The sequence below is a fragment of the Coffea arabica genome, chromosome 2c (assembly GCF_036785885.1).
Source record: "Coffea arabica cultivar ET-39 chromosome 2c, Coffea Arabica ET-39 HiFi, whole genome shotgun sequence".
NCBI lineage: Eukaryota > Viridiplantae > Streptophyta > Magnoliopsida > Gentianales > Rubiaceae > Coffea > Coffea arabica.
Genome location: NC_092312.1, coordinates 7575765 through 7588625, shown reverse-complemented (window position 1 = coordinate 7588625; position 12861 = coordinate 7575765). Strand labels below are relative to the sequence as shown.

The 12861-nt window shown below is 34.8% G+C and overlaps 1 protein-coding gene across 1 annotated transcript; it reads right to left on the bottom strand.

The window, feature by feature from the left end:
- Positions 1-5505: 5505 nt before the first annotated feature.
- LOC113725589 (phosphoenolpyruvate carboxylase kinase 2) lies at positions 5506-7460 on the bottom strand. Its single transcript, XM_027248856.2, has 2 exons — positions 6525-7460; positions 5506-6083 (listed from the first exon to the last, which is right to left on the bottom strand). The coding sequence occupies exons 1-2, from the start codon at positions 7312-7314 to the stop codon at positions 6028-6030; spliced, it is 846 nt and encodes a 281-aa protein (XP_027104657.1). The 5' UTR covers positions 7315-7460; the 3' UTR covers positions 5506-6027.
- Positions 7461-12861: the final 5401 nt, after the last annotated feature.

The following is a 12861-nucleotide window of genomic DNA, read 5'->3' as shown; positions in this document are numbered from 1 at the left end:
TGTTGGCTGTCGAGGATGTATTCTCATCCTTTTCCTCTGTATACTGCAGTAACTTCCACGCACCTATCAAAAATGTGTCAAAATTATGCGCCCACCAATAACAGCGCAGGGATTCTTGCCACAGTTTGTTCTGCTTCTTCCTAATGTTGCATTCCCCGAGTCATCTGCTTATCAAACAGTACTTACATTCTACCTACCTGCTAACAGCTTCGCAAGGCACTGAATATTTGACCTCCTGTGTTAAGTTTTGGGCATCTGCTGAAAATGGAGGAACGTTCAGCAGTGTTCAGGTCCTTCAAATCTTTCAATCATTCTACGGTTTTGAGACGTTTGGGCCATCCAGTTTTTTGTGGTCCCAGTAGCAATCGCGCTGTTTGATTAATTTGGGTGGAAAGTTTGGGCCATAGAATACTAAAACCGTTTTCGGCTAAATCTTTCATAACTCAGCCGCAGTTTTTGAATCGCACAAACAAACTCGGAATGCCGCCCTATGTGATTCTCATTTAAACATCGTAGAAACAACGAAACAGACCAAAAAAAAAAAAAAAGGGAAAACAAAATAGGAAGGGAATAAAACGATGAAGATGCAAAGCTGATTGATTCCGAGCAAAGCACGTGATTCAGATGCGAGCAAAATCAGTAGTTCCGTTTATAATTTGGAGGCTTGCAGGGCTTATAATTTAAACCCGCTGGGACTTTGTATAAGCGGGACGACTTGTCTCCTGGTCAAACATGACCGCGTTGACTTTCAAAAGACATGATGGCGCACGAATTCCATGGCCAAAAGCAGGCGTTAGATACTTTCAAAAATTATACTGTATCACTTTTTTATGACGTGAGTATTGCTTCTACAAAATTTTTATATTTTTCATAAATATTATTTTTACATAATAAAAATTTATTAAAATATTTTTTATAGTATAATATATGTAAAATAAAAAATAATTAAAAATTGTAATAAAAGGAATATTCACAGAGATTTAAAAAAAAATTTCTTCAAACGAGGCAGGAGTATTTGGACTTATCTTATCTTGACCAATGACCATAAGCAAACTGCCAGTGAACTTCAATAACCAAGCTCACTTATCTGAGTGCTATAATAATAACCTTTGACTGACTGACAAAACCGGGTCCACTTCCAAGAAATTTTGGTCCAATATCCTATGCACACACACCTTTGCAAATTCCACATGGCACGATGGACTTTTGACCCTTGCACAGGATGCATCTTCTCTCTTTCACACCTGAAAGTCTCATTTGGAAATTGGAAAGTTTCTGAGAGTTGCCTGGGCTATTGTCGATAAGTCTGCATGCAGGACCACTGACTCATTCAATTTCAAGCACGCAAAATTTCGGAATGCTCTAAAAGCATATTCCTCCCTATGCTTTCGACTTCGGGAAAAAGATCCTTCATCGGAATTGGTCCCAACTTGAATTTTTGGTTTCGCAAAAAATACTGTTCCCTCCGTTTCACTTTGATAGTCCTGTTTCTCGGTCCCAAATTGTAATCCACTTTTCAAGTGAAGAATGTAGTTCTCTTTTAATTTCTCTAAAATACCCTTATTCAATATAAGTTGTTATTACTACTATAAACTACGTTATTTAATATAGATTGTTAGTATTGAATATAATCTACCCCATTTAATGCACTTAAATTTTCCCAAACATATTGATATATGAAAAGTCAACTTTATTTAATGAAAGGTATTTTAGAAAAATAGCAATCTAAATTTATTTTTCCAACAAAATTAACTACTTTTTCTTAAAGTGTGTGAAAAAAAATAAGAACTACTCCCTCCGCCCCACTTTAATAGTCCTGTTTTTTTTTTCACACAATTTAAGAAAAAATAGTTAATTTTGTTGGAAAAGTAAATTTAGATTGCTATTTTTCTAAAATACCCCCATATTAAATAGAGTGCAATTTTATGGGAATTTGAATTGATGCTAAAAAAAGAATCAACTCTTATTAAATGCGGTAGGTTTATAGTAAGAATAACTTATATTAACTAAGGGTATTTTAGGAAAATTAAAATACAACTATATTTTTCAATTGAAAAGTGGACTACAATTTGGGACAGACGAAAAAGGAAAATATGACTATTAAAGTGGGACGGAGGGAGTATCAAAATGGGACAGAAGAAGTACAAAACTATTTCGAAAAACTAAAAGACGAGACTTGTTCCCCGTAGCCCATCGATCGTCAAGGAAGAAAACTGGTCGCTTCGCTTCATAAATTTATAATAAAGTACTTGTATACTTGACAATAGACTTGAGACTTAAAAAAGACTGAAGACCTTCTACTACATTGATTCTACTGCCCAACCGCTAATTGAAAATGAAAATTATGGAATGGTGCCCATCAGATAAATACTAGACTACTCGTCATGGGCGGCCACATCGAATATTAGAGTATAATTTTTGAAATTGAATTGCTTTATTATAAGTCGAAGGCTGATGCAATTATTGAGTGAAACATCAGCCGGCCTTTTGAAGCAGGGGCGCCAGCTTAGGCAACGGTGAAGTTGATGTATTAGTTTAATGGGTATGGGTTTAAATTGGGGTTTTGCAGAGGTGGTTTGGTAATTTGACGGTCAGGGACTAGCCAGCCAACCAAGAACTGAGATAACTAAATAAATGCATAGGTAATCACTGCATTTAAATTCTGATTCCATCCAATCTCTTCAGCCAAATCTAGAAATTAATTAAGATTTTTTTTTTTTTGGGTTTTGGTTTTTGACACATATATTATCTTATTAGAGGAATCGCAAGTTGGGAAATTACTTTTCTTTTTGTCATATTTCTTGCGAGTAGATTTCGTAGAATCCTCAAAGTTGAACTGCTCAACGTAATCTTTTATATATCTAGAAGGTTGGTGGTGAAGATCAGACATTTATTATCGTTTCAAAAAAAAAAAAAAAAAATCATGCCTCCTGAAAATGCGGATATTTGGCATCAGACAAAAGGAATCTCCTTTCTACATCAAGAATTTTTCTTTCTTTTTGTGCGTCCTTTGCACTCTCTTATATTAATTGTTTTACCAGATGATTCTCCCGTGAAGAAAAACGAGGAATTGATGATGCAGTAACATTGGCGAAATTGCGAGTGTCTCCAGAAAATTGGAGAGTTTTGCAAGCATCTATGGAGAACAAATAATTGGTGATCTTCGAATAATCAAATGCGGGTTAATTTATTGGTTATTTGATGCAAAAGAAAATATTGAATTGGTTGTTCACGATTGTACTTTTGTCTAAAAGACAAGCACTTAATAAAATGGTGGCGATTTCTTCCCCATTTTTGGGAACTTTAGTCCATTCCTCGCTGAATTTTTACTCTTATTAGTTTATTAGTTTAGTCCTTTCCCACTCCCTTTTGTGTCAAATTTGACTACGGAGAAGGGATTCGAAAAATTAAGGACAGCAATTTTTTTTTCGTTTTCCACGAACATATTTGTAAATTATCTTTTTACCTCATATATATTAAATTGTTATCCAGCGAAGGGTGACTGGGTAACATAATAACCATAATATTAGTGTGTTTGGATAGTGGGTTATCTGAGATATTTTTACTGTAGCACTTTTTGTAATGTGATGTATGTGAGATAAAAAAATAATTAGAAAGATAAAAAACTGTATTGAAAATTGTAACGGTAATGTAAGCAAATATATTTGGAAAAATAACCCACCGTCCAAACACACACATAGACTCTTCTTACACGACTATGGTTACCAATATATTACTATTACATTTTTTGTTTTTCTGATTGCTGGTTCCAGAATATTTTAATTCCAGAACTTAAATATCTAAAACTACGAATTGTTGCGTGGAACGAACAAAAAGATAGCCCGAAAGAGAACTTATCAACCACGCACGTTATCAATAATAATTCAACGTTCCACCTTAGATTTTGAGACCAAGTAATTGCGTCGACTATTTGGTGGGTCCCCTGTCGGTCAATTGTCAATATACCAAACTGATATGATATTCCACAGATCTAAAATACTACTCCTAACATTCGTCCTTATAACGCTACACGTCTTACCTAATTACACATCGGTTTACCTTTTGGACTTTTTATCAAAAATCAATTTATCATGCGTTCCCAGTCATCCATCCGCTCTTCTTGTAAGTTGTAACCTGCTGCCTATTGGTAGTGCTTTATTGTTTGTGCTAGATCCTAATGGGCTTATCCATTTGTCCTGACTGAGTAGCTTCTAGTTCTAGGGTGGGGAAGCGTCTTTAATCCCATCCGCTTGAAAACATGAAAGATACCTCCGTGTAATTATACAGGGGTGGGTGGCAATCTAATTGATTAGAGATTTTTCATAACTACTCTTGTAATTATATGAAATTCGTTTGGTTGATCGTTTCACTTCACTTTGTTCTTGAGTAAAAACAAATGGTAGACGTCCTTCAAGTAAAAGATTTTTTGTGTTTACATGTAGTGAGAGGAATGTACCACAATTGAACTCTTTAATTGTCACTGGCCATTTGGTCCAGTGGTCATCACCAAACCATTTTTGGTGATGCTGGAGGTCTCCCACAAACTTGTCACTTTACGTGACTGGTCTTCTGTTCCCGCGGAATAGTTCGAGCGATCCGCTCCCCCTCCTTAGGGTATAGCGACCTTCCTGACTTGTCCAGGGTTCGAGTCCCGTTGTTAACGTGCTCGATGTGGAGCGGGGCATCCTCTCCCGGACTGTAAGGGATTAATCGGGCCCGTAAGGATTAACTCGTAACCCTGTGTTGACCAAAAAAAAAAAAAAAAAAAGGAACTCTTTAATTGAATTTCATATTCCCATTCCATCTATCTCTGGCTTTTTTTTTTTTTTTGGGTTAGTGGTCCAGTAGTATGTACCACAATTTCCCTTTCTCTGTTCCCTGTGCTACGGAGCACGGACCAATAGCACAGGGACCTTTGGGGCTAACCAATACGTGTCACTCAACTATTCATCGAAGTGTCAAAACAATGCATGTGCAACTCAACCATCATTGTGGTCCTCAAAGAAAGTCGATGAGTAGTACTAGTATACAGGGCGAGAGACAGCCAAACTAATCTAAACTCTATTCCTCTTCTCTCTCCGGTGTCAACTTCTCACCTTACACATAAGCAAAACAAGAAGGTGGAGTAACTTTAATCAGACGGTAACAGAATCACAGTCCACAAAAACACTCAAAAGGCATATATGCACGTAATATACTTCCAGCAAAACCGTGAAGATAACTTCCTTCCTTTGTTCCGCATCCAAAAACTGGTTTTCCTTGGCGTCCATTATGCTAAATTGACAAAGGAAAAGACGTAAAGCCATCGATCTCTCCTTGATGGGCGCCACAGAGAACTTTGATAAGTATCAGTACAACAACCCGTACATCCATCAGTTACACGGAACTTTCCTCATCTTTTCGCCATCCGAATTCTACGACTAGTTTACACGAATTTCAACATAGGATTTTGCTAATGCTTTGCCTCCCAACAAGATTCCAAACTCAAAAAGAAAGATGTGGAAATTTCTTCAAGATTCAAGATACTACTTTATTATAGGAAAAACATTTCTACAGCGTGCAGCTCAACAAGATACGGCAGTAGACAAGCATTAGTGCTGGTTCCTTCAATTTCCTCAACCTCATAGTCCCCATTACGCTGGAAAAAAGAAAAAGAAAAAGGGGGTACACAGTTGCATGGAAAGAAGAAAACTCAGCATCTGATCTACACAGCTGCACTCTCAGCAGCAGTACTACTACTAATACATAACCATCCGCATATATTTACAGCCTCAGATTCTGCTCCTCCACACCTGAGGAAAAGTAAAAGCAAAATGGGAAGCAACAGCCCTCCATCCTTGGCTGTGAGCTGTAAAGATGCGGCCGACTGTTCTTTCTTCCTTCTTTTCCCCAACAACCATCTTTCAGACTCTCATATATGGTCTCTAGATGGTCTACGTACAGCAGAGGAACTCAGACTTGTACTGAGATATTATAGTGATATATATATATATCTATATATATAGTAGATACACCCTTTTTAGGATTTCAGGTGAGATCAGCCATTGATCTGATCTCTCCTCCACTGATGACCCAGGGATGTCCTGAAATTAACACAAAATACATTAGATCAAACTCACGATTAAATGGCTAATAAGCAGAAAAAACTTTTGCTTGGGGAAAGAATGAGGGAAAGACCAAGGCAGACGCAAAATACAACACAATTCTTATTAGACATCTATTCTTATCCAACAGCTAAGATAACAACTGAAATTACCAGAGATCCAATTTCATTTCTTTAACCAACCAAATCAATATTGGACCTATGTTCCTAAAGACACACAAACAAAAACAGAGCATTGCGATTGCAAAACACACAAGAAATTACCAGAGATCCTCACCACCACCCCCCCACAAAAAAAAAAAATCAACAGAACCACGTAAGATGGAACCCAGATTAAACCCTGAGCGAGCAGAAAAAGGCAAAAGAAAAAGAAAGAGATGAAACTTCGCAGTAACAAAGAATATTGCAAAGGCCAACTTACTTAAAACTTGATCAGCAGAAATCCGCCTAGAAACATCCTTGCAGATCATTTTCCTGAGCAAATCCTTGGCTTCAGGGGAAACAGACCTGAAAAGCCTGTGAGGAAATCTCAAATTACCCCTCAAGACAGCCTCAAAAGTCTCCGTGGGGGTATCCCCAAAAAACGGAGGAACCCCAGAAAGCATAATGTACAAAATGACACCAGCACTCCACACATCGACTTTCTCATTGTACTCCCTCCCTCTCAGCACCTCAGGCGCCACATAATACGGCGTCCCAACAATCCCTTCCATCATTCCACTCTCGCAGTTCATCCCAAACCACTCTGCCGACCCGAAATCAGCCAACTTCAGCCGGCCCCTGGTGTCAAAAAGTATGTTATCCGGCTTGATATCTCGATGGGCTACGCCCATATGGTGGCAATAACTGATGGCAGACACCAACTGCTTCAAAATCTGGGCAGCCTCCGGTTCCATCAACGGGCCTCTGGAGACCCTGGTGAAAAGATCATCGCCGGCAGAACAGAGCTCGGAGATCAAATGGAGGTAGTTGTCGTCCTCGTAGATTTTGAAGAGGTGGAGAATGTTGGGATGTCCGGCGAGGAGGTGGAGGATTTTGGGTTCCTTCTCGAGACACTCACGGTCGGTGGAATCTAGGAGGAGGGTTTTGTCGATGGTTTTGCAGGCGTAAGATTCGCCGGTTAATGGAGAGAAGCAGCGGTAGACGATCCCGAATCTACCACGGCCAAGCTCTTCGCAAAGTTGGTATTCTGTTTTTAGGCTCTCACTCATGATAAGTTCTGACCAGATGGGGCTGTTGTTACTTGGGGGTTTTGGGGGGCGTGGCGTGTTAAGGGGAGATTTTAGGTAGGTCGGTCTAATTTATAAGAAGAGAGAGAGACGGGGAAAATGAAGAGGATCCAATGGAATATTCGGGTGGGGGATAGTAGGACTTGGGAGTTAGGAGTAGCATTCAACGTTGTGCTGTTGAAGAGAGGGCGTAGGAAAAGTAGACTCAGAAGACGGTGTGAGGGATGATGTATGCTGCGAGGTGGCGTGAACAGAGCAGGAGGAGGCAGGAAGGGACGCGGCCACGCGGGGCACGGACGGTTGCAGGTGCAATCGTCCCTGTCAATTGTAGTCATTATCAATTGACCGTAACCCTCTTTATACATGGCGTAACTTTTTTTTCACAAGATATATTTTCATAACAGATAATGATGGGTCTCACATATGACACGAAAATCTGAGTTACATCTTGTTATCTCAGCCACACAAATTTTTGAGGGGAAATCTGGACCGTTAACCGTGCGGGGCGGTTGCACCCGTCCCTGCCCCGTTTCCGGCAGGAAGCAGGAACTTTTGTCCTCCTACTGCTACTAGACTACTACTGTGAGGTGGTAGCAACTTTCGTAACCATTTGTAATTTTGCAGTACTAAACTCATTTGAATTGCTATTTTCTAAATTTTTACAAAAAAAAAATTTATTATAATAATTTGATATATATATAAAATATAAAATATAAAAGAATGTGTTTATAAAAAAATATATTTTTTTTTTACCAAAAATGGTAATTCAAACAAGGCGAGTTACGTGCAATACAACTTGTGAGGGCTAAATGACGGATTTGTACCTTTGTTTTAGATGTTTTCCTATGGAATTTTAAATTTTATTAGTGCTATATGTAAATAAAAAGGAAAATAATTCAAAATATTTTTCACATTCTGTCAAATGAATTTTTTTCCCCATTCACTTTCAAAATGGTAAATTTATGTTCTTTACATAATTAAGTTAGTAAAATTTGGTCCCAATTTAAATATTTTACCACTTCTTATCCCAAATTCATCACATGACCCAGTATGGTCAATTTTGTAGGGACAAAAAGTTTAGATCCCATTTATAGTTAAACAAATGAATGGATCCATATTCATTTTCATCCCTAAAATAAGTTGAATTAGACCTAAACTATATTCATTTTTTCTCCTAAAAATGTGGGATCTAAGCCAATTTTTATTCAATTTTCTATTAAAAAAGTGGGATCTTAACTTTTTATATATAAAAAATAATTGCATGTTGATCGCATGGTAATTTTTAGATTAAAAAGTGATCCATACTAGCAAACATTATTGTTATATATCGTGTATGCATTATTTAAATTTTAAATTTGAATTCATGATATGTTGCAAAATTTAAATCTGCTAGTATAAAAAAATTAAAATTAAAATTTATGATATGTGAAATGATCTAAACTTACTATTATAAAAAAAAATATTAAAAAACTTACTCTTGAATTATTATGGGTAATTGATTTTTTTCCCTCCTACCCTTCTTCAACCCCATTTGCTCGGCTAATTTCTCAGATTATTTGCATTTAAAAAAAACAACCGCCAAATACACCTCTGTCAGGGTCGTTTCTAATTGTATAGCAGCCGTGCTGATTGGGCACGGCCCCATGACTAAAAGTTTGACCGAATGTTCTCTGCAAAAAATTCAGTGATGCACGGTAGGTGTCAGACAGGGACGTGCTGACTGGGCACGTCCCGAACTGACAAAAAACTTGTCGGTCAAATTAGCTGTCAGACCGGAACGTGCTGATTGGGCACGTCCCGGCTGACTGAAACTGACCCAATCTGGGCATTGTCCCCGGCTGACAGAAAACTGGTTCGTCTGAGCATTTAGTTCTAGTTTTATGTTTCCATTCTTTTCTTGGTTTTTAACCCAACATTTAAAAATCAAGGGTCCGTTTGGATTGAGTGTTTTTGCACCTATTTTTTAAAAACTGTTTTTCACATTCCAAATGCTACAGTAAATGTGTATTTCAAAAACAATTTCAAAAACACCATATCCAAACAATATATCAAAAACAACTCCAAATATATTTCAATTATGTATATTTAATTTGTATATTTTAATAAGTATATTTCAATTTGTATATTTTAATTATGTATTTTAATATGTATATTTCAATTATATTTTAATATGTATATTTCAATTATGTATTTTAATATGTATATTTCAATTATGTATATTATATATATATATATTATATTAATATAAACATATTTATTTCAATTATGTATAATATTATATATATTATATCAATTGAAATAAATATTATATATTTATATAAATATATTTATTTATATATAAATTTATAAATATATTTATTCAATTTTGTTTTATAATATATATTAATATATATTAATATGTATATTTCAATTATGTATATTATACATAAATTATATTAATAATAATGTATATTATGTATATTATACATTTCTAATATTATATATTTATACATACATATTATAAATATTTTATTTTATTTATAATAAATATTTATATATTTATAATATATTTACATAAATATTATATGTTATATAAATTATATATAATATAATATATAATATGTTATACATTTATATAAATGTACATTTATATATAATATAAAATATTTATGTATATTTACAATATACATTTATATCATGTATAATATATAATATAATACATTTAGAATACATTTATACATTTATATTAATATACATAATATTAATTTTACATTTATACATAATATTAATACATGTATACATTTATATTAATTATATTAATACATTTCTACATAATATTAATATATATTTATAATATATTAATTTATACATTTATATAATATTCATTTATAATTTATATATTTTTAATAATATACACTTATACATTTAAATGTACATTTATATTATGTATTATATATAATATAATACATTTATACATTTATATTAATATACATAATATTAATTTTACATTTATACATAATATCAATACATATATACATTTATATTAATTATATAAATATATTTCTATATAATATTAATATATATTGTTAATATATCAATTTATACATTTATATTATTCATTTATAATTTATACATTTATAATAATATACACTTATAATTTATAATATTCATTTATAATTATACATTTATAATAATATGCACATACATTTATAAATATATTTATATTATGTATTATATATAATATAATACATTTATATATTTTTATATGAATATATAAATATATTTATTTATAAATATCTATAAATGTATTATAAATGCATATTTAAAAATATAAAATTTATAATTTATACATTTATATAATATTCATTCAGGGACCATTTGATAAAGTTAATTGACAACGAGTTTCATCTGCTATGAAATCACTATATACAGGTTGTAATCTCTTCGAGGATAAGAACAAGAAGCTTTTGCACATTTCTGTAAGACATGCTAGGAGGAGGCTTTATATCCAAGAATCTTCTCATGCCCAGAAGAACCAGTTTTCTGTCAGCCGGGACGTGCTGACTGGGCACGTCCCGGTCTGACAGCTAATTTGACCGACTCAGTTTTTTGTCAGTTCGGGACGTGCCCAATCAGCACGTCCCTGTCTGACATCTACTGTGCACCACTGAATTTTTTGCAGAGAACATTCGGTCAAACTTTTAGTCATGGGGCCGTGCCCAATCAGCACGGCCGCTATACAATTAGAAACGACTCCTGACAGAGGTGTATTTGGCGGTTGTTTTTTTTAAATGCAAATAATCTGAGAAATTAGCCCATTTGCTCGGTATAGGATTTAAACCCCTAAATTTGATAGTAAAAAGGACTCTTGAGTGTCCTCCCTCGACCGCCGGTTATGATTGTTATGATGTGAGGGCATTGAATGGACATTCATTCAATGGAGTCTCTTTCGTTTTGTCGGATGATTATGTACGTCCGCAATGACGTCACCGTAGAAAGGTACAGACAGCGTGTCCTGTAGGCCACAGATTAGTCCCGTGTAATCACGTAAAAAATTATTGTTGGAGAACAATCCGTCGAATACAAGAATTTCAAGGTCTGTGATTTTACTACACGGTTTTGTTTTTTACATTTTTTTAAAGTGCAGGTGGGAGGATTCGAAATCGAGATTTTTCGTTTCCAACACATCTCTGCTCCTTGTTGCTTACATGGTATATGATTATACTACATGGTTAATTGGTATAAAAGAATAGAAAACTAACTGATTAATTGGTATACTGATTATCTGTAGAATGAAGTATTTACCAGTAGGCAGAGGTATTTGAGTGAGTGTGACTGTGCGAGGTAAGATTGTACTTTTAATGCCTTTTATATTTATGTTACAAAAAGTAAATTGTAATATTGTACTGAGGACAAATATTGATTGGAATTTGGGAACGAAAATGTGGGGGCTATATGCACCGAAAGTAAAAAAAATAATGAAAGACGTTTTACAGCCTTTTATCTCAATCATTATTAGTATTAGTTGGTTTTACTTGACCAAAACCTCAATTAGAACTCTAGGGATTTGTTTGGATAGAGAATTATTAGTCAAAATTTATTTGTTTACATCATCATTACAATTTTCAACAAACCTTCTTATCTTTTCAATTATCTTTTTATCTCATATACATCACATCACAAAAAGTGCTACAGTCAAAATATCTCAAAAATTTACAATCCAAACAGAGCCGTTAACGAAAGACGTAGCTGTTTTGTCAATTTTGTTTTGTTGACTGAATACGTAAGTACGTAAGCAATGGAGTCGCTGAAGAAATGTAGAGGCTGCGTGTGCTAACTGCTAACAGAAAGAAGTATTCGACGGATTGTTCCCCAAGCAATAATCCAAGCAAGAAAAGGCTTATTTGAGAAATTTTTGGGTGGGACGGGGACCCATCTGCAATTTTTTGCTACTCATGCTTCATAGCTAGAGAGCAAGGAACTGGCCACTTTATATCTATACAGAAATTAACCAAAAAAAAAAAAAAAAAAAAACTAAGGCCAGTTTGTTATTTACAATTGAGAAGAGGATTTTTTCGTTGCATGCTTTTCGCCTTCTTCTGACATTATGGTCCACGCATTTGACGATCAACATCCTGCTTGAAAATTTTGTTCCAGTCGTACCCGTGTCCCTATCAGACGCTGATCGAAAAGGACTACATTGAAATTTGGCAATGCTAAGAAGTAAGAAGAACCTGTAAAAAGACGCCTCATATTACCCTGGATGATCACTTGAAATCTCTCCCTGTAACTACACCACATATGTACGCTAGAAGCTTCTTCTTTTTTTTTTTTTTTTTTCGGAGACGATAAACCTAATCTATTCTACACTAATGGGAAGGGGGCGAGCCTAAGGAGGTCCAGGGATAAGGGAGAGGGGACTGAACCACCACCGGATCAGACGGGTGCACAGCACACCTACTTAGATTTTTTTTGGAGACAAGCCATTGAAATGTGACATTTTTGGTAGAAGTCTGGTCATTTATCAAACTTTTGATAATTAGGATAAAC